At 36.6% G+C, this 27,842-nt stretch overlaps 1 protein-coding gene across 1 annotated transcript in view; it reads left to right on the top strand.

Moving 5' to 3' along the window:
• IREB2 (iron responsive element binding protein 2) overlaps positions 1–26,669 on the top strand; it is a 50,614-nt gene extending 23,945 nt beyond the window's left edge. Inside the window, 14 exon segments of the mRNA NM_001167781.2 lie at positions 2,303–2,474; positions 4,638–4,738; positions 7,609–7,725; positions 9,224–9,383; positions 10,804–10,939; positions 12,097–12,181; positions 12,524–12,680; positions 13,561–13,685; positions 16,027–16,131; positions 16,236–16,378; positions 18,976–19,123; positions 19,208–19,330; positions 22,309–22,494; positions 23,236–26,669. Coding sequence (NP_001161253.2) covers positions 2,303–2,474; positions 4,638–4,738; positions 7,609–7,725; positions 9,224–9,383; positions 10,804–10,939; positions 12,097–12,181; positions 12,524–12,680; positions 13,561–13,685; positions 16,027–16,131; positions 16,236–16,378; positions 18,976–19,123; positions 19,208–19,330; positions 22,309–22,494; positions 23,236–23,346 — 1,869 coding nt within the window. The 3' untranslated portion in view covers positions 23,347–26,669.
• The last annotated feature ends 1,173 nt before the right edge of the window (positions 26,670–27,842 follow it).

Genomic DNA, 27,842 nt, shown 5'->3' with positions numbered 1-27,842 from the left:
TTTAGTGGACATAGTTTTTTTTTGTAAGTAGAAGAGCCCCATGAGAGCAGGGGTTTGGGTTCATCACCTCATCCCTCAACCTACTGACATTATTAACTACGTCATCATAGTAATAATGGAAGAACATAAACCTTGCATTGTACTAGTCAGTACAAAACAATTTGTGGTGTCATTGTTCACTTGATATTTTGACTCAGTTATTCCTCATTACAAGCCTGTGAGATTGGTATTATTACTATCTCCGTTTTAATTTTGAGAAAACTGCGACACAGTAAGGTTTAATGACTGGGTTTATAGGGTCATAGGGCTGAATAATAAGAGTAAAACAAGGATTCTGACCTAGGCAGTCAGGTTCCTAAGTCTGTGCTCTTAAGCATTATGCCTTATTGCCTCAGTAAATACTTGGTGACCACGTGAGTTTAAAAAAAAAAAAATCATGTTTAGGAAATGTCTAATTGCATCTCCTTTATGCTTAATTGAATCATTTGTCCTCTGGAAACTGATAGTGTGTAAGATAGTACTTTCAAAAATATGGCCTGTAAAAATGTGGTAGTGTCAGATTTTTCTATTGGCTATTCTAACATTTTGAAAAAGTATGTCACTTAACCATACACCTGAAACTAACACAACATTATAAATCAACTATACGTCAATAAAAAATAAAAGTAAATGATGGAAGTAATGTATAGAAACTTTTCTTCTAAATTTTTAAAATATCGGCATGTTCATTTAATACATCTACTTTAGGGTTTCCTAAAGACAATAATTTTTAACTCTCCACCCTAAATTTCTAGTTTTCACTAACTTTATTGTAATGGTTAAGTCCCATTTTGTTAAATGAATGAACGTGGGAAATGTTTCACCTGTAATTCCAATTTAGATCCCAGAGTTTCAGCATTTTTGGTTAGATTATTGGTCTGAAGGCTTTCAGGATCCTCCTTAGGGAGAGAAAATGGAATTGCCACCCTTTCACCATTTAGTATTGATCCTTCTTCCCTAATTAGAAAAAAATTGACATCTTGAAGAAATGATTGATTTTATGTATGGCAGCAAAAGATCAAGAAGTTAAATTGAGAATTGAAGGATTATTCCTAAAGGGAAAAGAATATTCCATTGTGTGTTTAGAGAAATCAATTCTTTTCTTTCAGGCATATTGAAAACTAATGCTACTTTTTAAAACTCCTGGCTCTATTTTTTCCTTAATATTATACATCTACTTTTCACATTTTGGCTCATTGATCCAAAAGTTAAATCTGTTATACATATGTATCTTTTGAATACTTTGTCCCTTTTTTGAGGTCCTGTTCTATTCAGGATCTTGACAGGATTAATCTTCTGTTGTTTTTCAAAATGTATATTGTGGTACCTCATTAATTTGGTGAAAGCAGCATTTGGCTTGGTATATGCTCTCAACCTCAAAAATATAACTGTGAAAATAAACATCTTTATTTTAGGCTTGAGTTTGGTGAAAGCAGCATTTGGCTTTGTATTGCTCTCAACCTCAAAAATATAACTGTGAAAATAAACATCTTTCTTTTAGGCTTGAGTTTTTGCGTCTGTAAAATAGTTTGCATTAAGTGATCCCTAGCACCTCTGAAATGTTAGGACTTAATATAATTCATAGGTGAAATGTTGTTTCATACTTATTCACTCTCCTAGGCCCTCTCCCTATACCATTCTGAGACCATTTTACAATTCAGAGAAGATGAATAGCTGTTTGACTACTTGGTAATAAGAAAAATGATTTTAGAAGGAATTAAGTTTGAAGCCACATGTTAAATCCTATCAGAATGAAATTTACCTATAATTAATGATACTGTAAATATTTGAACCAGTAGTTGAAATTTTAAGATTATAGCCAGTATATGATATTTTAATTCAGATACAGTTTCATCAATGTATTAGTATTTCATTAAATCTCAGGTGCCCTCAATGGTTAGAAGTACCATTGTTTTATGTGCTGCTAAGAAAGAAGTAAGACTGCCAGCTAACAGACACACACAACATTGTATCCAAGGGATTACCTGATTTCAGAGACATTAAAATGTGTATCTTAGCCATTTTGAACTTTCAAGCCCTTTTCTACCCTAACAGTGACATTGGACCACTCTTCGACTGACCATTTGTCTTAAAATACCTACAAAACCTGAACGAGTTTTTGTTCCATAAAAACAGCAGAGGACCTCTTTCCTTCTTGGTCATTTGTATGGGTTACAAATTAGATTTTAGAGTTTTCAGAGAATCCATGCCGTTCTGACCTTGCCATTGCCAATTCTGTGTTTCTGTGTTTCTCTCTATGTAGCACCTCAGGCAAATAGGAGTGGCTGGAAAGTTTGTTGAGTTTTTTGGAAGTGGAGTTTCACAGTTATCTATAGTGGATCGAACTACAATAGCAAACATGTGTCCAGAATATGGTGCTATTCTCAGCTTTTTCCCTGTTGACAATGTGACATTAAAACATTTAGAATATACAGGTAAGGTATATGATCACTAGAATAAACTTGTTATATTCCCAGTATGTCTGAAGAATTTTATGATAAATTTACTACCTTTTACATGCTATTTGATGTTCGTGAAATTACCTTAGTTTAAAACAGCAACTTTGAAATAAACTGCATCAGATGCCTTTAAAGAGTGTTCGGTACTCAAACCCTAGCCCACTGTGACCCATTTACAACAATTTAGAGGAATTATTCAAACTACTGATCTTTCCCTCACTTTTCTCCCATAATGATGGATACCTCCACCCAGCTTGGTGATTAAAGATTGTAGTTCAGTGGAAGTCAGGCATATGCATTTTTGCAGCTGTGCCCTTCTATATCCAGGAAGAGAGGAGCCAACAGACAGAAGAGTTTGGGACCTACTGCTCTATGTAAAGAATAAGAAGCTCATGGGAGTTCCTATCATGGCACAGCGGAAACAAATCCAACTAGGGACCATGAGATTGCAGGTTCGATCCCTGGCCTTGCTCAGTGGGTTAAGGATCCGGTGTTGCTGTGAGCTGTGGTGTAGGTCACAGATGTGGCTCGGATCTGGCATTGCTTGGCGTAGGCCTGCAGCAACAGCTCCAATTAGGCCCCTGGCCTGGGAACCTCCATATGCCTTGGGTGTGGCCCTAAAAGGACAAAAGACCAAAAAAAAAAAAGCTCATAATTTTGTCAAAAGCAATATAGGGTTACAGTTTCCAAATTCTTTTTGTAGACCAATTAACTAGGAATTTTGATCGCTGTTCTGTTGACTATTTAATACAGAAAATACCTGCAAAACTAGAATGTATTGGTATCTTGTAAGGCCTCTATTTAAAAAATAGGATCTCTTTATTTGATTCAGTTCTTTTTAGGCGATCATTACTGAACTACCGATCTCTAATCAAAAGTGTATTGGAGGGATGTATTCTGGCATTCTTCATTTGGGAGCAGATTTTTATAAGTCACATGGCAAAATCCTTGACTGGTCATTTGGAACCTTGGAGGGAACGGTCCTCATAAAATGCAGAGCTTTTTCCAAACTGGATTTTGGGTGATAGAATATTCAAGAGAGACACATCTCATTCCTTACTACTAAAATGAGTTAATGTATTAATGATCTATCTGTGTAACAAATTGTCCTAAAACTTAGTGGCTTAAAACAGCAATAATCATTTATTGCCACATAATCTCAGTGGGTCAGTAATTCTGACAGGGCACAGCTAGGACAACTTGTCTCTGCTTCATGATGTCTAGAGCCTCAACTGCAAGACTTAAAAGCTAGGGCCAGCAATCCTGAAGGCGTGTTTACTTGTATGTCTGGCAGTGAATGCTGGCTGTCCGCTGAGTACTCAGGACTGTCAGACAGAACACCCTATATGTGGTTTCTGCATGTATGGGTTTTCTCACGTGGTGGCTTTTCAAAGATAGTAACCTTAAAGAGGAGAGGAGGGTGGGGGAGAGAGGGAGAAAGAGACAGGATACATGCCAGCTAGCCAGCTAGCCAGCTAGCCAGCTAGAAATCACATTGCTCAGGTTCAAGGGGAATAATGCAGGTTCTACCTCTTGATGAATGGGTGTCATTGTCACATTGTAAGAGAACATACAACTTTGGATATATATTGTGGCAATCATTGGCAAATATCTGGCAATTATTTACTTCTCATCAGGCTTACAGATAACTACCAAAATGTTTAATTGGAAACTTTAATTGTTAACATCTGAATTCTTTTAATTTCTGGAAGATCTTATTAAATATCTATCTTTCTACTGTGTAAAACTATCCTTTCATTTTGACTATTAATGTTGCTTCTTATTTAGGGAAAGTAATGAATTTCATCTTTCATGGTGGGTAGAAATTATGGTCAATTATGTTATTGATTTTTCTTTTGCAAACTATTTTTTGTGAGTTTTGTAGAACTGTCTCATTATTTTTGATCTTAGCTGTGACTGAGTAACTTTTAAAGGGGTTGTGGTCTGGTATGTATTTTATAGTTTCCATGAAGGGTAACATTTTTAGAATTGGGAATAATATTACTTTGTAAAGAAATCTTTTCTGAGTGCTTAGTAATAAGTAATGTTTGTTTCTTACTCATCATTGAAATTCAGCATCCTTATCCCTAAAGACTTAAAAATTTCTGATAGGATTTTTGTTGTTAATCTTCTTTTTAGGTTTTAACAAAGCCAAACTCAAGTCAATGGAAACATACCTTAAAGCTGTGAAATTGTTTCGAAATGACCAGGATAATTCAGGAGAACCTGAATATTCCCAGGTATATACAGAATAATCCACCTTCTAGTGGTTTAAGAGTATAAATTCTGGTACCTGACCACCTGGGTTTGAATCCCAGCTCTAAGACTTAATATCTATATAGCCCTGGCATCTGTTTTGGGGGTTTTGTTTTGTTTGGTTTGATTTTTTTGTCCGCACTCAAAGTTTAGGGAAGTTCCTGGACTAGGGATGGAATCTAAGCCACAGTTGCAGCAGTGCCGTGCCGACTCCTTAATCCATTGTACCAAAGCAAGAACCCCACTTTTTTTAGCCTTTTTGTTTTTTTTTCTTTTTTTCTGTCTCAGGGTGCAGCTGCTGGTCTATGTCACAGGCATAGCCACTCCAGATCCAAGACACATCTATGACCTGTGCTGCAGATTGCAGCAACACTGGATCCTTAACCCACTGAGCGAGGCCGGAGATTGAACCGGCATCGTCATGAATACCAATTGGGTTCTTAACCCGCTAAGCCACAGCAGGAACTACTCCGCTTTTTTTAGCCTTTTTGTCTCAGTTTTTTCATCTCTAAAATATGAAGATAATATCTACCTCATAAGATTCTTAAGAGATTAAATATTATAACAGTTTCAGGTACATAGTGGGTGCTCAATAAATGTTAGCTGTTATTATTTAACAAGTTAATGTTGTTTGTAACCCTGCTCTGATTTCGTTAACTTTACATAGATTTATGTTACAGTGAATTTTATGACATTTTATAAAGTCTAAATATTTAGTACTTAAAATATAAAATTGACTCTTAATTTATCACTCTAATTATTTTCTGTTTTAGAATGGAGTATACTATAGTATACTGCCTAAATACCGATTTTGATGATGTGTGCATCTGGCTAATGTCTACATTTTGTTTTAAAAAGTCCATTTTTATGAAAGGGATATGCAGTTATGTGGTCTTAAATGTTAAAAGATATTTTGTAATCTAAGCAAATATTTCTTATCTGTTGGAAATTATATTAAATAAGGGGACATGGAGTTCCCATTATGACTCTTTCAGGCAAGTTTTAATAAAATACATTTTATTAATTCAGGCAAGTTTTAAGAAAATATATTTTCTAGAAGTGTGTCAGGGATCAGGAACAACTTGGTATTAACATTGGTATGGTTAACTGTTAAGCTTTTTTTCTGTTGAGAAATCCATTTTCTCAGCCAGCTTTATATTTCTTTGGCTGCACCCATGGCATATGGAAGTTCCTGAACTAGGGATCGAATCTGAGCCACAGCTGCAGCCTATGCTGGATCCTTAACCCACTGTGCCACAGTGGGTTAATAGCTTGTATTACTGCCTGAAATAGGTTGTTTTTCTTAATAGCTTGTATTACTGCCTGAAATCTGTTTATTTCTATGATTATTTGCCTCTCTTTTCCTTACCAGAATGCAAGTAGGCTCCATGAGGACAGGAACTTCATCTGTTTTATTTGGTACTCTATCCCTAGCTCCTAGAAGAGTAATACTGGATATTCAGTAAATGTGCTAGATTAATAAGTGAACACATATAGGTATATTGAGTGCCATATAGAACCAATCGGAGTTGAATTTGTGTGACATTTGGGGCAAATCTTTTAACTTCTGTCTTCATCTTCTGGTCCCTTTAGGCTGTGTTTATTCAACCTGGTGCTTCGTCTACTACATTTTTTTTTTTTTTCCTATTAGGGCCATACCTGCAGCTTATGGAAGTTCCTGAGGTAAGGTTCGAATCAGAGCTACAGCTACCAGCCTGTGCCACAGCCAAGCAGTGTGGGATCTGAACCACGTCTGTCTGCAACCTATACCAGAGTTTGCAGCAACATTGGATCCTTAACCCACTGAGCAAGGCCAGAGATCAAACCTCCATCCTCATGGATACTACTCGGGTTCTTAACCTGCTGAGCCATAATGGGAACTCCGTGTTCCCTTTTTTCAAAAAAGGAAAAGGATAAGAAAAATGGGAAAATTTGGGTGGTATAATGAAATAGAATAAATTTGTCTATCAAAAACCTGACCAGATTATAAGAAATAAAACTAAAATTCCTTAGGATGTTTTCAAGAGAAACTCATTAAATACATACTTAAAGACATAGAGTGGGAACACCTGGATCCTTAAAATGAAAGTGTAAGAAAAGTAGGTGTAGCAATTGTGATCAACCAGTATAAACAGGGCTGTTAAATAATGATGAAAGCCATAGTGAAGAGAAACTTAAATTGAGTATACTCAAATAGAATGTAGATAGGAAAGTGATAGAAATACCAGAAGAAATTAATAGAAACCTAGTTGGGAGGTGGGATTTTTATAAAATAATGATTTTTTTTTTTTTTTTTAAACCAAGAGATGAAAACATGGTCTGCAGCGTCTTGGTCAGCTAGACACACTGGAACCAGGACTAGAAAAACCCTTTTTCTGCTGTGTCCCTCCAGCACCCTCTATTGACTAGATTTAACATGCAGGCCGAGAAGAAGTGTTTACTAAGCCCACCTCCGTTATCACAGAGCAGGCAAAGAAGGATGAATTTGAAGTTGAGGCAATAAACTGATGGCAAGAGCGGGCATCTATTTTATCATCAGGCATCTGTGAAGATAGTGTTAATCTTTGTGGAGAAAAACATTTGGGGAACAAAAACTTAAATGATAAACTTTTAAATAGACTATGCGCTAGGTATTGTGGGAGTGTGCATGCTGGTCTGCTAGTCTTTGAGCAAATTTTTATGTTTCATAAATGGGGTTGTTTTAAAATGTTTCTAAGGAGTATATATCACCATTAAAAGAAATGTTTGTAAACAAATGGGAATATACTCATTCAGCATCAGAAAGTAGTATTCAAGTTGAAATCTGAACTTACGAATTCTAATTCCTTTTCTTTCTTTTTCTCTCATTTCCCAGGTGATCCAGATTAACCTGAATTCAATAGTTCCATCTGTCAGTGGTCCAAAAAGACCTCAAGACAGAGTTGCTGTGACGGATATGAAAAGTGATTTCCAAGCTTGCTTAAATGAAAAGGTACATTACTTGTCAATACACTTTGTGTGGAGTAAGTAGTAGAAACTAGCAGAATGATCCATGAACCCAGTTGACTGCTATATTTTTGTATGTTAGGGCACACACCAGCACCCCACTCTTTTACGTCTGTCCAGAGTGTGAGTGAGACATTTTATAAGCTTATTCCCAGGTCCACCATGAGGGTCAGAGGTTGATTGGGTATATTTAAGTTTACACGTTTAAAGTAATTAAAATTAAAGTTAAAAATTGAGTTTATTAGTCACAATAGCCTCATTTCAAGTTGAATGGCTGCATGTGGCCATGGCTCTTATATTGGACAGCATAACTATTGAATATCTGCACCATCACAGAAAGTTCTATTGGACGGCACTACTCGAGACTTTTGTGGTTTCCAGACTATAAAAAAAACACTATACTGTTGTGCTTACTCTCTTTGAGTCTGGTAAATTAACTGAGTAACAGGGGACCTCTTCAACTTTGGGGGGTTTCCCTCTTGAGACTCATGGCTTCAATTTTGTCATTTTCTCTATTCTGGGAATCAGTGGTTGGCTTTCTTTTCAGAGCCTTTCTTTTATAATTTCTTGATTTTATTTATTTATTTATTGGTGGAGAAAGTCAGACTTGTACAGGAATAAAATAAATGTAGTGAATTCCCATGTATCTTGCTTCAACAATTACCGACCCATAGCCCACTTTGCTTCATCTGTTATACACACATACGCACACGTATGATCATTTTGAAGCAAATCTTCAAGGCCGTTGTTTTTTTTTTTAGTGGTCACACCTATAGCATATGGAAATTCCCAGGCTAGGGGTTGAATCGGAGTTGCAGCTGCTGGCCTCTTGCCATGGCAATGCTAAATCCTTTAACCCACTGAGCAAGGCCAGGGATTGAACCCACATCCTCAAGGATACTAGTTGGGTTCCTAACCTGCTGAGCCACAGCAGGAACTCCTTCAAGGTGTGTTGTTGTTTGTTTTTTTTTTTTTAAGGGCCGCACCCATAGCATCTGGAGGTTCCCAGGCTAGGGATCTAATCGGAGCTGTAGCCGCCGGCCTACACTAGAGCCACAGCTGCAACCTACACCACAGCTCATGGCAACGCCGGATCCTTAACCCACTGAGCCAGGCCAGAGATCAAACCCACAACCTTCCCCACAACCTTATTGTTCCTAGTCAGATTCGTTTCTGCTGCGCCATGACGGGAACTCCAAGGCCATTTTTAACAAAGAAAGATTTTATACCATCTCTTGAGAATTACTATTAAGCAGGAATGAATAAAGAACAGCAAAGCCACATAAGAGTTAGGTCCTGAATAGTTGGCTAGACTCACACAGTAGATTAAAGTTTATGAACACCACCAGACTCTTGTCGTGATTGTTGAGATTCATGCTTCAGCGGAATTATAGCTACAGAATGTCAAGGATCTGCCATATTTTCTACCAGTCTTTTTTCTGTATATATCCAGAAAATTTATATTTATGTGCAAATTTATATAGGTTGGATTTAAAGGCTTCCAGATTGCGGCTGAAAAGCAAAATGATACCGTCTCTATTCATTATGAAGGAAGTGAATATAAGCTGTCTCATGGGTCTGTGGTCATTGCTGCCGTTATCAGTTGTACCAATAATTGCAATCCATCTGTCATGCTTGCTGCAGGTAGGTTTTGTTTAATGGCCATACATTTTCTTTTCCTAAATTATTTTTTACTTTTCTTTATATTCACATTCTGCTTCTTAGATGTGCATGACTGTTGGTGTCTTTGTTTTATATTGAGAGCCATTCTGAGATTTTAATTAGGTCTTAAGGAGCCTAAGTTTAATTTATGTTATTTATTTTGTTTTTATTACAAAGAAGGTAATTTTTCTTTTTTTGGCCACGCCCTCAGCATGCAGAAGTTCCCAGGCCAGAGGTTTAACCTGCACCAGAGCCAGTGACTATGCTGAATCCTTAACCCACTAGGCTGCAGGGGTCTCCTATCTATAAGTTTTTAAAATTAAAACTTGTGTCTGTGTGTTTTAGGTTATATCTGCTTTTTCTGTTAATTTATAAGTATAGTTAATTAGCAAATCTCTTGGTAATCTAGAATTTTACCATAGTAATGTGCTAGATTGTGAGTATAAAGAAAGTAAAAGATTATTGACAAGGATTATAAATGAAATCAGTTGTATATACATGGAACAATTCAATAATGTATTAAATCAAGTCTAATATTTTTTAATTGCTATTACTTCATTATGATTATAACACTTAAAATGGTTCACTTAGTATGTGTTAGGAGCTCCCTTGATGGTGCAGCAGATAAAGGATCTGGTGTTGTCATTGCTGTGGCTCCGGTTGCAGCTGTGGTGCAGTTTCATTCCCTGGCCCTGGAACTTCTACATGCTGTGGGTGTGGCCAAAAAAAAAGGATATGTGTCTCTGTGTACATGATGCCATAACAGACTGTGTCTTAGTAATTTATAATGTAAAGGCTGGTACATCTACCACAATTTTTTTGTGGCTATGCCTGTGGCATGCGCAGGTTCCCAGGCCAGGAATTGAACCCACATCGCAACAGTGACCATGCTGGATTCTTAACCCATTGAGCCATCAGGGAACTCCTTATAACAATTTTAGATGGTTTGTTTTTTTTTTTTTTGCCTTTTTGCTTTTTTCTAGGGCTGCTCCCATGGCATATGGAGGTTCCCAGGCTAGGGGTGTAATTGGAGCTGTAGCCACAGGCCTACACCAGAGCCACAGCAGCATGGGATCCGAGCCACATCTGGAACCTACACCACAGCTCACGGCAACGCCGGATCCTTAACCCACTGAGCAAGACCAGGGATCGAACCCGCAAGCTCACGGTTCCTAGTCGGATTCGTTAACCACTGAGCCATGACGGGAATTTCTTGATTTGTTTTAAATGAAACAAATCAGTAGAATAAAATGGACAAAATAATGACAGTAAATTCATGAATTTTGGATTGTTAGCCTAACCTGAATTGGAGATGAGCTGTAAAATAAACCCATATTTTAATATGAGGACAAGAAGGAAAAAAACATTGCCATAATAAATTATTGTTTCTTTATTGTTGCAGGTCTTTTGGCTAAAAAAGCTGTCGAAGCCGGTCTGCGTGTTAAACCTTATATTAGAACAAGTTTGTCTCCAGGCAGTGGGATGGTTACACATTACCTCAGTTCAAGTGGAGTATTACCCTATCTTAGTAAGCTTGGGTAAGTGATGGTTACCATTATTTGTACTGACATTGGTATTCAGCAGTGATCGAAGCTGCTTGTTAGGACTTCTCATAAATACAAAAAGAAGATAGGACAAAAAGCACTTTTAGTTCTACTTGTTGCTTTGCCATTACCACAAAATCTTTGAGGCCATATCACTCAGCAAACATTTACTGAGCGTATTCAAAGAGCAAGGCAGTTTGTTGGCTACAAAGAAGTAGCAGAAGTGATCTCTAAGGATAGAAACACAAGACAAACAAGTAAAACTGGGTAACAGTGACAGACAGGATTAGGGATGGTATCGAGTACTGCATAATTTCCATGAGTCATGTAGAAGAGTTTTCAGAGTGAAGTTTTATAGGTGACATTATTAACTGAGTAAATTACCTTAAATGAGGTTTTGTGAGATTATTGGATCCAGTATACATAGGTTAAGTTGTCCCTGAGCTTTATTGAAAATAACTTTTGTGTTTCTTATATACTCAAAAAAATAGATGCTGGCTGTGTTTTCACTGTGTATTTTGGAACATACTGTCTTACATAAATCATGAGTTCTTTTGCAAAACTTAACAGTTTTAGGTGTTTTTTCTTTTTTGTTTAGAACAGCTGAAAGTAATTTCAAGGATTATACCTTTAATTTTTCAGTTGTATCATCTTGGAATTTTTGTCAGACTTTTTTTTGGGTTTAGTTGGTTGAGAATTGAAAGATTACTCCTATCAGAGTACTCAATTCCAGTGCCTCTTTGAGGGCCTTTAAGTCAGGTTGTTATAACCGGGTCCTCTTGATACTTGGCATTTTAGATACTTGGAGAGAAATAAGTATAATATCAAATTTTTGTATGGTCATGTTATATTCCTAGCAAGTAGTGTTTGAGGAATTTTCTTGTGTAATGTGGTAAGTTCTGTGTCACAATTAGTTAACCTAAATATCAGGGCTCTTCAGAGGTTTGCATTCAGTACAGATAGCATGCTTGAGAGTCAAACTTGATTTTGCTCAAATGCTGTGAAATGAATTATGATGGTGAAGGTTCGTATGTTGTGAATATTCCCGTATGTTGTGACTGTTCCCTTCAGGCATCTTATACAGTGATGGAAATGAAAGATAAGATTCATCCTTTCTTTACAAATTATGTGACTTTTTATTTTAAATGCAGATTTGAAATAGTTGGCTATGGATGTTCAACATGTGTGGGAAATACAGCACCCTTATCAGAAGCAGTTTTAAATGCAGTAAAACAGGTAAACTGTGTGGATCAGTAAGACATCCAAATGGATTTTCTTAACCATTTTTCACTATTAAATTAGCGAAAATGTATGTTGATGTATTTACATTCCTATAATCCTTGCATCTTTTGGAAAGAGTAACCTGTCAAAAAGTAATTCTTTGAAATAATTTTTAGATCCTTGAAATAATTTTTTAATGGTACAAGGAATTATTTTAGTTTGTTTTACATGATTGATACTTCTGTACCTAATGATTGTTACTACTCAGAAATAGAATATTTGAGATTGCTTATATGTGATTATCCAAATTTGTATCATCTCTTGAGTTGAACATATGTGGTTTGTTTTGTTTTTCAGGGTGATTTGGTTACTTGCGGAGTTTTATCTGGAAATAAAAATTTTGAAGGTCGTCTTTGTGATTGTGTTCGTGCCAATTATCTTGCCTCTCCACCCTTAGTGGTAGCTTATGCCATAGCAGGCACAGTGAATATAGATTTCCGGACAGAGCCATTAGGTATCTTTTCATTTATATATACATATACACACACAAATACCTGCACATACCTTTTCCCCCAAAAGTTGTATTTTTGAGATGCTTCCTATATCATTCATTCTTTGAATTATCCCAAGAAGTCTTAGCACAATGCGTTATTAATTTTTTTGTATTTAATATATATTTTTTATTTTTTATTTAATGATTTTTATTTTTTTCTTTATAGCTGGTTTACAGTGTTCTGTCAATTTTCTACTGTACAGCAAGGTGACCCAGTCACACATACACATATACATTCCTTTTTCTCACATTATCATGGTCCATCATAAGTGACTAGGTATAGTTCCCAGTGCTATACAGCAGAATCTCATTGCTTATCCATTCCAAAGGCAATAGTTTGCATCTGTTAACTACAGACTCCCAGTCCATCCCACTCCCTCCCTCTCACCCTTGGCAACCACAAGTCTGTTCTCCAAGTCCAAGGTTTTCTTTTCTGTGGAAAGGTTCATTTGTGCTATATATTAGATTCCAGATAGAACTGATATCAAATGGTGTTTGTCTTTCTCTTTCTGACTTACTTCACTTAGTATGAGAATCTCTAGTTTCATCCATGTTGCTGCAAATGGCAGTATTTTGTTCTTCTTTATGGCTGAGTAGTATTCCATTGTGTATATTTACCACATCTTCTTAATCCATTCATCTGTCGATGGACATTTAGGTTTAATTTTTTATTTATATGAAGAATATAAAATGTGCAAGTAATAGTTCTTTCAGCTGCTTATACCTGAATCACTGTTGTTGAATAATATGTTTGGTTTCTGTGATATGTCTCTTAAAAGATGTGAACATTTTGAGGGGGTTACTTTTTATACTAAATTTTGTGTTAAAATCTTTTAACCAGGTACTGACCCTACTGGCAAAAACATTTACCTGCATGATATTTGGCCTAGTCGAGAAGAAGTTCATCAGATAGAGGAAGAACATGTTGTATTATCCATGTTTAAAGCATTAAAAGAGAAAATAGAGGTAAGAAAATAGAGGTTAGTTTAATAAAGTGGCAGTGTTTCTTTATTTTATGCATCTCTCTGAATAGAATAAAAATTAAAAACCCATTATTTTGAATATACAGTTTTTAATGAGTGATAGTCCTTTTGTATCTGGAATCTCTAATACCTAAGAATTAACTTAGGAAGTTCCCATTGTGGCACAACAGAAACTAATCCGACTAGTATCTATGAGGATGTGGGTTTGATTCCCAGATTCGCTCAGTGGGTCAGGGATCCGCTGTTGCTCTGAACTGTGGTATAGGTCGCAGACAGGGCTCAGATCCCGCGTTCCTGTAGCTTTGGAGTAGGCCAACAGTTGTAGCTCTGATTCGACCCCCTAGCCTGGGAACTTCCATGAGCTGCAGCTGTGGCCCTAAAAAGTTAAAAAAAAAAAAAAAAAAAAAAAGGATTAGGGTATCAGAATTGATTTTATTTATTTTTATTAGAAATGTATAGCAAGCATTATTATTTGGCATCTTGGACATACTTAATAGAAACTTGCCTTGTTTGTCATTCTCATTCGGTGGTTCAAAATTCAAAAGAAATAGGAGTTCTCGTCATAGTGCAGTGGAAACAAATCTGACTAGGAACTCTGAGGTTGTGGCTTCAATCCCTGGCCTCAAACAGTGGGTTAAGGATCTGACGTTGTTGTGAGCTATGGTGTATGTGGCATACATGGCTCGGATCCTGCATTGCTGTGGCTGTGGTATAGGCCCGCAGCTGTAGCTCCGATTTGACCCCTGTGCCACAAGTGCGGCCTTAAAAAGCAAAAAAAAACAAAACAAAGAAAAACAAAATTCAGAAGAAATCGAGCAATGAAATCTCCCTCCCACTCATTCCCCAGCACTCTACCTTACCTCTTCAGAAACAACCAGTTATGTTAATTTATTAAGCATCTTTCCAGAGATGTTTTGTGCATCTACAAATACATATATTCACACTTTTTAAAAAGAACTTAGAATATAAATATGAGGGCCAAAAATACTTACTTTATTTACTGAGCCCCTAGTATGTACCAGCCACTGTTCTAGCTTTTTGGAATATACTAGTGAAGAAACCACAAAATTCTCATGGGGAGAGGCAGATAGTGAACTGTGGACAGAATAATTAGGTAAATTATACAATATGTTAAAAAGTAATGAGTGCCATGAAAAATTATAGAACAAAGTGAAACAGTTGTGTAAAATGTAGGGGCTAGATTGCAGTTTTATATAGGATAGTTGAAAACATGATACTTAAGCAAAGTTTTGAAGGCAGTGAATAAGCTAGTCATGTATCTGCACAAAGAACAGTGCTTTCCGGATGGAGGGACCAGTGTAAAGGCCTTAAGGAGGGAACCTTAATGAAGGTAGTGCGACTAGAACATAGGAACTAAAAAGGGTGATGGTAGGAAATGTCAGAAAGACATCTTAGCTTTCCTTTCAAAGAGTCCAGGTTACATAGGACATTTTAGGCCATTATTAAAACTTAGTCTTTTACCTGAGTGACATGAGATGGAGAACCATTGGAAGATGTTGAACAGGGGTATCATAATCAAAAAGGATTGCTCTGTCTTCGAAATGTAAATATATTGGGGGCAAGAGGGTTGAGCACAAAGAGTAGACTCATTGTTGTAGTCCAAAGTGAAAAATGGTAATGGCATGGAACATTTAGGGTAGCCATAGAGGTAGTGAGTAATGGTGAGATTTTGAATATAGTTTGAAGGCAGGACTAACACGTAGTGATGTAGGACAAATGCATTGAAAAAAGCAGACATTTTTTTCCATGATAGTATTCTTAAAGATTAAAAGCATACCCCCAGGAGTTCTTTTGTGGTGCAGTGGGTTAAGGATCTGGCATCATCACTGCAGTGGCCGCGATCGCTGCTGTGGCGCAGGTTTGATCCCTGGCCTGAGAACTTTATTGTGCTGCAGGTGCAGCCAAAAAAAGACACAAAACAAAAAGAAAGGCATAACCCCAAACACACTTAATCTTGAAAGCAATGTATAATCTTTCTAAATTCTTTTGTTTTTTTTTTTCTTGTTTGTTTTTTTGGTTTTTTTTTGGAGGGGTGGATCCTGTAGAGTCTTTCATGTTCAATTTGTATTAAAACTTAACTCTTAGGGTATTCCTAAAAATCTGCTGTGCTAGAATTTGATGAGCAAATCTGTATCCATCCTGTTCTAAAATATAGAATGCATTATTTTAGCTTCCTTTCCAAATGAAAAAGACCTATTTTCCTTATTCTAACATAAGTACTGTCTTAATTTCCTTGATCTTTTCCATAAATCTCTTTTTCTGACTCCATTTTATCTTTATTTCAACCAAAATCATATTCACAGATGGGAAATAAACGGTGGAATTCCTTAGAAGCACCGGATTCAGTTTTGTTTCCATGGGACTTAAAGTCTACTTATATCAGATGTCCTTCATTTTTTGATAAGCTTGTAAGTACTCTTTTACTCTATGATCTTTTAAAGATTGTTATGAAGTTTTAAAAAAAAAAAAAAACATTAAGAGTTAAATACCTTCAACATTTTTTATCTTTTAGACCAAAGAGCCAGTTGCACTCCAGCCTATTGAAAATGCCCATGTCCTGTTGTATCTGGGAGATTCTGTCACAACAGATCACATATCACCTGCTGGAAGCATCGCAAGGAGTAGTGCTGCTGCTAAGTATTTGACAAACAGAGGGTATGCGTGCATGGTTATAGGCTGTTTTTGTTTCATCTTTCTCATTGATTAAGAGACTTCTACTGGTCACATTCCTTTATCCAGTAAATTACATGCTGTTGTGAGTGCCTGATTGTCCATGTATTTGACCTAAACAATAACTGGGGTATTTGTACCTGATTTTGCTTATGACTATAGACATTGAAAATGCTGTTTTAAATTGATCCCTTGTAGTCTAAACTGATTGGAAACAAGATTTTTCTTTTTTTAATGCTACTTTGTTGAAAAGTCAGATGCTTTGGCCTACCAAATAAAGCCTGATGGTTCTAACCATCTCCCATTGTTGGAGTGCACAATTTAAATTTGTGTATTGGGGGCTATAAAATGCACATGCATGAGGCTAGGCTTCATCAAATCAAAAGACAAATCAAAGACAATGGATTTCTGCTTTTTGAGCCTAAAATTTTGCAAAAATAATGCATGTGAATATAAAAATAATTTACGTAGGGTATATAAATCCAAAACTAGAAATATTTTGTTTCATTTCTATATGATTAATAATGTGGAGTTGCTCTGTTATCAAAGAACTGGGTTTTTGTTTGTTTGGTTTTTTTTTTTGTCTTTTTAGCTATTTCTTGGGCCGCTCCTGCGGCATATGGAGGTTCCCAGGCTAGGGGTTGAATTGGAGCTGTAGCCACCGGCCTACGCCAGAGCCACAGCAACGTGGGATCCGAGCCGCGTCTGCAACCTACACCACAGCTCACGGCAACACCGGATCGTTAACCCACTGAGCAAGGGCAGGGACCGAACCCGCAACCTCATGGTTCCTAGTCGGAACCTCATGGTTCCTAGTCGGATTCGTTAACCACTGCGCCATGGACGGGAACTCCCAAAGAACTGTTTTGACACCAAAGTTTTGCTAAAGGCAAAATTTTTAGTGCTGCTGCCTGATTAGTTTTGGACACTTCCTGATTAGCTTTTTGATACTTGAGCTATGCAAATGACAAGACTTTTCACTGAAATAATCTTAGAAAAATCAGTGCTACATAGCTTGGTTTGACATGTAATAATACTGTATAGCTTATTATATAATCTCATTAGTGATATTGTGAAATCTGAAATTATTTTCTAGTTATTTCTAGTTTGGTATGAATTAAAACACTTTTTGGTAGAAATTGCTAATAGCAGCTCCATTGGTATGATTTGATGAAAATGAATCAGTTTATTTTACACACAGCTTTTGTTTATAGTGGTAAGAAATAAGTTTTCTTTCTCCCAAATATTTTTTTATTCTGATTTCCATTTTGGTCATAACTGTGACATAGATTCCACCTGAAAATATCACCAATTTTTTAAGATACTCAGACCCACCACCGCCTCCATCCTGAAGTACAGTGTTTAACTATACAAATGATTGATTCCAGACTTGGAACAGGAAAATATATGGGAAGATTCTAGATGTTTTATACCAATAGCAAAAGAGCTGTCAGCGACTACTAGGCTTTCTGTTAAAATGTCTCAGAAGCCAGCTTTGAACCTATCACTGCTCAGTGATGGGACATGTTTAGCATCAATAACTGGAGTGGTTTGAAACATAATGAATATGTTTAAATCCATGAGTTCATAATAATGTAAAAGAAAAAATTAAAAAACACCTTTGAAAGGTGATAGGAGAACTATCTTACTACTTAACAAGTAATTTTTTGTATGACTTAGGAACAAGTCTTTTTTTGTATGGAATGTATTTCAGTATAACCAGATCATTGATGAAGGAAGTTTGTCTTTATTGAAGTTTTCCAGCTAAATAATGAAGCTGTAATATAATAAGAGTCATCATTTTATAGTCCCTAATGCGGTCTGGACAATAATAATTATCTTTCTGGAATGGTAGCATTCCGGGAAGAGACAACTGAGTATCATGCACCTCCTGATAAAAGTACAGCTCATGAAGCATTGTTGCAAAACATTAAATACCCAAACTGTATGTATCAAGCCACTAGATCTGACATCTGGTTAACAAGAAATATAGGAGAGAGAATGACATGTGAAGTGATACTGTGGAGATGCAGTCAGCACAGTCTAGATACAGGGAATTTTACTACAAATGACCTGATATCATGAGATAAAGTATAAAAGAAGACACAAAGGGAGAGGGCACACATAGATTAAAAGAGGCTTGAGATCAACTGAATGAATTTATAAATCATATTTAGATCTGATTTGAGCAAACCAGCAATTTAAAAAAGTAAAGAGAAAGCCAGGAACATTTGAATATTGACTAGCTAGCTGATATTAAGAAGTTTGGGGGGTTTTGTTTGTTTGTGTCAGGGTAGTTAGTATTTTAAGTCCTTATCTTGTAGAAAAACATACTGAAATTTAAAATAATATTTTCTGAGCTTGCTTGAAAACAATCTAATAGAGGATGATTGTAGAAGGAAAAAGATTCCAAGAGTTTATTGTTGTTTAATGGTAGGCTTCTGGGCATTCATTGTTCTGTTTTCTCTACTTTTGTACATGTTTGAAATTTTCCATAGTAAAGGTTTTTGATTAAGTTTTATAATTCGGTAATGTGTGATTATTTTCCACCTTAAATAACTAACTTTCAAACTTTCTTGCAGCCTTACCCCTCGTGAATTCAATTCTTATGGAGCCCGAAGAGGTAATGATGCTGTAATGACAAGAGGCACTTTTGCAAATATCAAGCTTTTTAATAAGTTCATTGGAAAACCAGCTCCCAAAACAATTCATTTTCCATCAGGACAGACGGTAAGTATGTTTACAAAGTATTTAGGCAGTTGCTGACAAGATCAAAATTTGTATTAAAAATTTTGTGTCTGTTTTAATCTACAGCTAGATGTATTTGAGGCTGCAGAGCTGTACCAGAAGGAAGGTATCCCACTGATTATTTTAGCAGGAAAGAAATACGGTTCAGGAAATTCAAGAGACTGGGCTGCCAAAGGACCATACTTGCTGGTATTGATTCTTAAATTCTTCTTATATCAAAGAGTTTTAAATATTTCCTTTTGTCAGTAGCATCCTATCAAAGTTTATTCTGTTTATTCAGTCTTTTTATGCTTCTTGGGACCTCATATTTGGATTTTTTTTAAGTGATCTCTATATAATATATTATACTAATCTAGTTGCATTTTTAATACTCTAAATTTGATTAAACCTGCATCAGTCTTATTTGTGTAAATCAATATGGTAAAGGGAAAGGAGAGTCTGTCTTCAACTATTACTTTATTTTTTATTTTATTTTATTTTATTTTGCCTTTTTTTTTTTTTTTTTTTTGTCTTTTTGCCATTTCTTGGGCCGCTCCTGCAGCATATGGAGGTTCCCAGGCTAGGGGTCTAATCAGAGCTGCAGCCACCGACCCACGCCAGAGCCACAGCAATGCAGGATCCGAGCCGAGTCTGCAACCTACCCACAGCTCACGGCAATGCCGGATCGTCAACCCACTGAGCAAGGTCAGGGACCAAACCCACAACCTCATGGTTCCTAGTCGGATTCGTTAACCACTGCGCCACGACGGGAACTCCTATTTTGCAGTTTTTAGGGCTGCTCCTGCGGCATGTGGAGGTTCCCAGGCTAGGGGTCTAATCGGAGCTGCAGCTGCCGGCCTACACCACAGCTACAGCAACACGGGATCCAAGCCAAGTCTGCAACCCACACCATAGCTCACGGCAACGCCAGATCCTTAACCCACTGAGCAAGGCCAGGGATTGAACCTGCAACCTCATGGTTCCTAGTCAGATTCATTAACCACTGAGCCACGACGGGAACTCCTTAAACTATTACTTTATAGTAATAATTATTTATACCCATTGGTAGTTTATTTATTTATTTTTTTGTCTTTTTGTCTTTTTCTAGGGCTGCACTCGCAGCATACAGAGGTTCCCAGTCTGGGGGTCTAATTGGAGCTGTAGCCGCTGACCCAAGCCAGAGCCACAGCCACACCAGATCTGAGCCGCATCTGCAACCTTCGGCTCACAGCAGCGCCGGATCCTTAACCCACTGAGGGAGGCCAGGGATCAAACCCTAAACCTCATCGTTCCTTGTCAGATTCATTAACCACTGAGCTATAATGGGAACTCCCCATTGGTAGTTTTATTTGCCCCTTTTTCATTTAATTTTCTCTGATTTGCTCCATCAGTAGTTAACAGACTCAGGGATAGTGGGCCAAGTTTCACCCCTCCGCCCCCCAAATAGAAAGTGGTGATGCCTGGCTGTCTGCTGGGAAACACATTTGTCTTGAGACTGTTTCTTTGTTGAAGAGCAAATAGGGGGATCTATTGGAGTGAATAGTCATGTGACTATGCTTTCTACCATTTCACACTCATACTTTACTTCTCTACAGTTGTAGTTGTGAAAAGGCTGGTCCGAATGTAGCCCACATAGCTGTCATAATCATGTAAATGTCATTCTTTTTGAATGTTTAATCTCTCCCCTTAAAATGCAAATACTCTAAGGAGTTACAAGAATAAACCTAATTCTTTTATCTTTGTAAGATAACAACTATAAGTACCAACATACATCACAGATACTGTAGTTTAGGTTCCACTGCAATAAAGCAAGTTGTACAAGTTTTTTGGTTTCCTGGTGCATATGAAAGTTATGTAGTAACAGCAGAGATCACTTGACATAGATCATCTTAACAAATAAAATTATAATGACAGAGTTTGAAATATCATGAGAATTCCCAAATGTTGCACAGACGTGAAGTGAGCAAATGCTGTTGGAAAAATGGAAACTGTAGACTTGCTTAACAGAGTTGCCACAAAACTTGAATTTTAAGAAAACACGCTATCTGCAAAGCACATTAAAACAAGATATTCCTGGGAGTTCCCGTCGTGATTCAGTGGTTAACGAATCCGACTAAGAACAATGAAGTTGTGGGTTCAATCCCTGGCCTTGCTCAGTGGGTTAAGGATCCGGCGTTGCTGTGAGCTGTGGTGTAGGTTCCAGACGTGGCTTGGATCCCACGTTGCTGTGGCTGTGGTGTAGGTCTGCGGCTACAGCTCTGATTATACCCCTAGCCTGGGAACCTCCATATGCCGCAGGTGCAGCCCTAGAAAAAAGACCAAAAAAAAAAAACCAAGGTATTCCTATATCATGAAAGTTATAGGTATAGATTCCCTTTTTCCTGAAGGTTTTTTATCCCCCCCCCCCTTTTTTTTAAAAAAAAGCATTTCAGGCTTTCCTCATATAGCTGTTGATCCTTAGCTGTCCATTCAGTTAGACATTAAGAAACTGATTACAAGCTATGGTTGTGGGCTGGGTTTTGTCAGAGTGGGCCTTACTAATGATAAATTGATATGTCAGTATCTATAAATATTTACTCTGAGGCTATACAGTTTCTTTTTTTTTCTTTTTAGGGCCGCACCTGCAGCATATGGAAGTTCCCAAGCTAGGGGTCGAATCAGAGCCACAGCTGCTGGACTACACCACAGACACAGCAATGTGGACTCCGAGCCAGTTACCTATCTCTGTTCTCTAGATATTTACAGAATTTATGCATCCTATTCCCTTCATTGCTGTGGGGTTATACTTCTTTTTTCCTTTATTTTAGTGGCAATTTAAAAAGGAGTATTGATGAACACATGCATGTGTTAGATCCACCATAATTAAACAGAAATTCTCCTGAGCCCTATTTGAGTTTCAAGCAGCTGCCTCCATATTTAGAGAACTCTTACTATGTGGTAGGCACTGGGAGTACCTAACCCTGGAGGGGCAGAAGACCAGTTAGAAGGAGTAAGGAGCTACTTAAAGATACAGGAAAATGATTTATAAAAGGCTTTTTAAAATACTTTGATATAACATTGACCTTTAGTATGTGTTACTGGGTTAAAAGTTTTTACAGAAAGGCCAAAAGTAGAATTTTTTTCCCTTTAAAATGCTCACAGCAACTTTGAGAGATGAATGGAGGAAATAAAATGCATGTTTGTTACAGGGTGTGAAAGCTGTTTTGGCTGAAAGTTATGAAAAAATTCACAAAGATCATTTGATTGGAATTGGCATAGCTCCGCTTCAGTTCCTTCCGGGAGAAAATGCAGATTCCTTGGGCCTCTCTGGCAGAGAAACATTTTCTTTAACATTTCCCGAAGAACTGTCTCCTGGAGTTACATTAAATATAAAGGTATTTCTAAAATTCTCAACTATATGATTGTGTACTATGTATTGAAATAGATGGTCATAAATCAAATAAAAATAATTACTATAAATTACATACTAATGTCAGTTAGTGAACATAAATTGTCGTTTAAAATGGCTTTTTTTTCCTATGTACTTAAACCTATGTTAATATAGTTGATGTTCTCTGAGGAAAAGTAGAAAACACTGTACACTTAGTCCAGAAGAAGGGACATGGACTTCCATTTACTTGTGTCAACTTGCTTTTCCTGGTTATCAGCTCTCTCTGTCCTGATCAGTTTTAATCCAGGCATGTACAGCACTTCAAGAGAAGACAAAATGGAATGTTGAGAGTCAGAGTGATACAGACTTTACAATTAAGTAAAAAAGGGGAAAGAGTAGCAGATATTATATGCAATGAACATTTAACATAGAATAAATATGAGTAATGAGTATAATTTTCCTAATTAGTATGTCAAAATCTAAATCATTTGATTTAATGTTTTAGGTGATATAATACTTGTTATTTAGAATCAGGGATGAAAACATCTTTTTCTACTTGGCTTCTGTTTTTCTACTTGATTGTGAAGCCTATCATTAGGTATCATAGGTGTTTTTCAAGCAGGAAAAATGTTTCGCAGGATATGTGGTAAGTATAGTCATTGCATACGAAGACAAATGGTCTTAACCGCTAAGTAACACTTTGTAGATTTTACCACTCATGTGAGATGTTTTTGTTTGTTTAAAGACAAGCACTGGAAAAATATTCAGCGTGATTGCTTCGTTTGAAAATGATGTGGAAATAATATTATACAAACATGGAGGATTATTAAACTTTGTGGCACGAAAATTCTCATAGTATCTATTCACCATGGATACCTTTCATAACTGGTAACTGCAAACAAAGCCTTTTGTGCTGGACCCAGGAATCCTTACCATGGAGCTGCAGGTAGTCCCGGTATGCTCACTTATCTCATCCATGGATGTAAATGATGATGAATCAACGTAGTGACTGAAATGAAATCTTCTTGATTTTAAATAATATACGAATGGTGCTATTAACATTGCTAAAATCAATGTGTGAAGTGTGTTGTGGAAGAGACCTGTAAGTATGGGGGGATATTTTATCAGACCATTTTGTAAATAAAGGCAGAATTTGAACTTGTGTTGAAAATTCTTATGAATAACCTTCCTGAAGTCTTTTGTTTAGTTTTGCACCTATAAAACTGTATACTACTGTTTGTTGGTTTAAGAGTAGCAGATTGAAATATAAGCCAGATAACTCTAAAATTGTGGAAGGTGGAATCTGATTTATAAATGGACTTTGAGGTATGATAATTCCTTTTCAGAATTGAGCTGGACGTAGTTGGCATTCTAGTTGTATTAGAAGCCAGGGTTATCGTAAATCTTAACTGTAAAGGATAGAACCTGCTCCAGACACAATCCTTCTGTCCAATCCAGCCAAGGTTTCCGCAAGGTTTCCTCCACATTTGAAGGTGGATGTTACAGAATACACTTTGGTTGCGCAGCACCATGTGTCAGCAGTGAAAATATGTCACATATGCAGCCCTTGATTTTTCAGTAATTTCTACTGTGACTCTGGCAAGCGTCAGATAGCATTATATTAATTGGGTTAGATTATTTTGCTCACTTTACATGATACTATAACTTCCTATAACCTAATACTTTAGGGGTCATTAACCAAAATTCCATACTTACTTATCATTGCTGAAGAGAACTTTATTTAATCACTAAATGCTAACATGATTTCCTCTAGATTTTTTTAATTAGCTACCATAAATTGTATGGTTGCTCAGCCCTAAGCATTTTTTAAATGTTGGTTATTTCTTAATTATTTAAATCAATTTTCTGTCATTTTGAATCATTATTTTACCTGGGATGCATGATATTATTAATTATTTATGCTTTTGCTGACCATCAGGATAAAACACTTAAATTGTTGCTGTCTGAATACCATATTTTCTCTATATGCATGTCTGTTTACCACATCGAATGTTCTGTCAACAAGAAGTTTGGCAACTTTTAGAAAAAAGATTGGAATGAATAATTCTAGAAAGTCCTGTACCTTTTTTTTAAATTAAGAAATTAAACTTAGCAGGCAGAAGGTTAACTATAGTGATTCCCCCCCCCATGGAGATTATTAAATGAACTAGTTAAGTACTGCAATTCAGAATTAGCTCACATTGCACAGAATAATTATTTGTTTTAAGCTAAAATGTTGAAACCACCAAACCAGTGGGTATAGACCACTAAGAACTTTGCACATAATCAGTCATACAATCTTTTTGAAAATATTCTGCAAATATGTGTTTAGACAATTAGATGGACTAGAGTTTGGCAAATGACTTCCCTTTTATTTAAATTTTTTATAAATATTTTCTTTGGTACTTTTAAGTCATATTGTGTTCTTGAATATTTTATTATACTGTATTTGTCAGTGCATGTGTTTTTAATTCACATGAAAACATGAATTAGGGATGGAGACTTTTCAAATTGAATGTTAAAATATGTGTTATAGGCTTTGAAGAAATGATAACCCAGATTGTTGTGTGGGGAAAACATCTGTATTGTTTTTAAGTTGTACTGTAATATGTAACCTATATGCAGAGTCCTGGGCATCACCATAAAGAGCAGATCCAGGAGATGAAGAGATGATAAAGCTAGCTTAAGCATTTACATTTCCAGTCTACCCAGTCCAGTCATAGTACAAGCAAATCTTATATTTCAGGAACAAAATCGATATTCCCTTAATCTCCTACTTATATTCTGTGAACCAAAAAGCTTGATAAGCAGTGGTTATCAGTTGGGGAGGAGAGTCATAGATAAATGTCCCAGAGTATACCTTATAATTCTGCCCGCAGCCAAATTCTGTGTTTGCGAAAATAGCGCACCTATTGGTTTTTATTGTTTTACTTATCTCCTTCGTTGACTCTATCTGGATAATTCTGTGTTTTTAAAAAGATGCACAGGCGTTCCCATCGTGGCGCAGTGGAAACGAATCTGACTAGGAACCGTGAGGTTGCTGGTTTGATCCCTGGCCTTGCTCAGTGGGTTAAAGATCCGGTGTTGCCATGAGCTGTGGTGTAGGTCACAGATGTGGCTCGTGGCTCAGATCTGGCATTGCTGTGGCTGTGGCATAGGCCGGCAGCTGTAGTTCCAATTCAGCCCCTAACCTGAGAACCTCCATATGCTGCGGGTGCAGCCCTAAAAAGCAAAAAAAAAAAAAAAAAAAAAAAAAAAAAGATACACAGGTATTGTGGCAGGAAATATAAGAAGCCCATGAGAGAAGCAAGTTAGTGTTGTAAACTTAAGAGTGCAATTTCAAGGGTCATTGTAACAGCAGCATTTGTGTTATCTTTTAAGAAACACGCTACATACCTTGCCATGTTTCATGCCTTTGGGTTTTGCTAGTCGATAAAAATTTCATTCAGTCACTGAATTGCCATTATTATACCTAAAAGTTCCCAGACATTTGTTGCTATTTCCTATTTTATCTCCAAGCTGACTTTTGAATGAAAGTTATTAGAATCCCTTTAGCCAGATTGCTTGGTTTTTCACTGGTAATCAAACCTCAGTGGTACTGAAGTCAAAAAGTACAACTAAGACCTAAACCAGAATCATAGTTTGCATATATGGCAACAGTGTTGTGTGCATTCGCCTTCTCAGTGTTGAGTGACAGGATGAGGAGAAATTACTTGACTGACATTTTTCTATGGTTGAATTAAAAGACACCTTTGTTTTGCCTTTAGGTTGAGTAGAAGGTGCTAAGATACTGGATGTTGACCCTATCTTAGTTTGATTTGGAGTAATAAAAGAGAGGGGAAGGACTTATAGGCTTGTTTATTGACTTTTTCCCCTGCAGTGTGATAGTGCTGATGTTTCTATCAATTTTACACATAGTATGTAATTATGAAACCATATATCTCACTTAAGTAACTATAAATCATTGTCTATTATTTAAAGCCAACAAAACAGTATAACAGTTTTAAGTTCAACAATGTTAAAGTATTGTATAGAAATATATTGGAGGCAAAGTTCAGTTGATGACAATTGTGTATATGTTACGGATGCTGTAAATTATTTTTAATAAAGAAAATTGTATTATCACATATTTGACTCTTATAAAATATTTTGTGGTAATTGAAAATAAAATACCATAACTTAAAAAGGATGCCATCCAGAAATTTCTCTTCAAACATGTTATCTAAATGTTCAGACATTAATTATTCCCAATATGACTCCAAAATAAAAATGCAAACCAAGATAAAGTTTGCAATAGGGATAGCCTTCAGGAAACAATAAGTAAAGTTGAATTTGATTCAGGCATTGTTCCAGCAGGTCCTTAAATTCATGGGAGTCACATTTTAGATTTGAAAAGACTTAATCTGTCACCCAGAGCAAGAACCCCTGTACAAAGAAAATCTAACTGGGCAAACCTTTTCTTGAACATTCAAGAGATGGAGACTGTTAGGCAATCTATTTTGTTAACTGAGTTTTGATGGTTAAGTAGATTTTATTTCAAGGTAAAGTCTGCTTCCTTGTAGCTTATACCAACTGATTCTGGTTCTAATTTGTGTATGTCTCTTAAAGCACCTTGGTGCAACTGAATGTAAAATACACATTTAATGAATAAGTTAGACCCTCCACAAATTACCCTGCATATAACCTCCACACTTTTAATATGGAGGCAACTTATGTTAAAGTGACCATTTAGGACTGAATTCATCTCATGGACAAAGTTGTGTATTACAAGAGAAAAGGCCTTATCTCGGCGGATGCAGGATGGCGGTGCTGTGTTTTCATAAGCCTCTACCCTAAAGTAATGTTTTGTGAATATGGTTTGCTGCTCATTGATCTAAGAATATCTGCCCTGGAGTTCCTGTTGTGGCTTGGCGGAAACAAATCTGACTGGTATCCATGAGGACACAGGTTCGATCCTTGGCCTCGCTCAGTGGGTTAAGGATCTGGCGTCGCCTTGAGCTGTGGTGTAGGTCACAGACCTGGCTCTGATATGGCATTGCTATGGCTGTGGAATAGGCCAGCGGCTACAGCTCCAATTTGACCCATAGTCTGAGTACCTCCATATGCCAGAATATCTGCCCTTTCTTCCACTCCTAATAACAACCTAAATGAATAAAGCTTATTAAAATTTGGTATTCATAAACTCAAATTGGTACATTGTTTAGAGTTTTCTAAGGATTCAAGTTCAGTATCCTAAGAAATTATTTCTTTTTACAAAAGCTACACCAGCAGGAACATGGTGATAGCTTGAATATCCAGAGTTTTCAAGGAAACTTAGCGTGACATCAGTGTTTCATTTTTGTTAGTTTATGA

Source organism: Sus scrofa, chromosome 7 (assembly GCF_054392235.1).
Source record: "Sus scrofa isolate SSC_HxYL_T2T_F1_AM1 chromosome 7, Sscrofa_HxYL_maternal_Yorkshire_Landrace_v2.0, whole genome shotgun sequence".
Classification (NCBI taxonomy): domain Eukaryota; kingdom Metazoa; phylum Chordata; class Mammalia; order Artiodactyla; family Suidae; genus Sus; species Sus scrofa.
The sequence above is the reverse complement of the archived record's forward strand: the minus strand, read 5'-3'. Positions and strand labels throughout refer to the sequence as shown.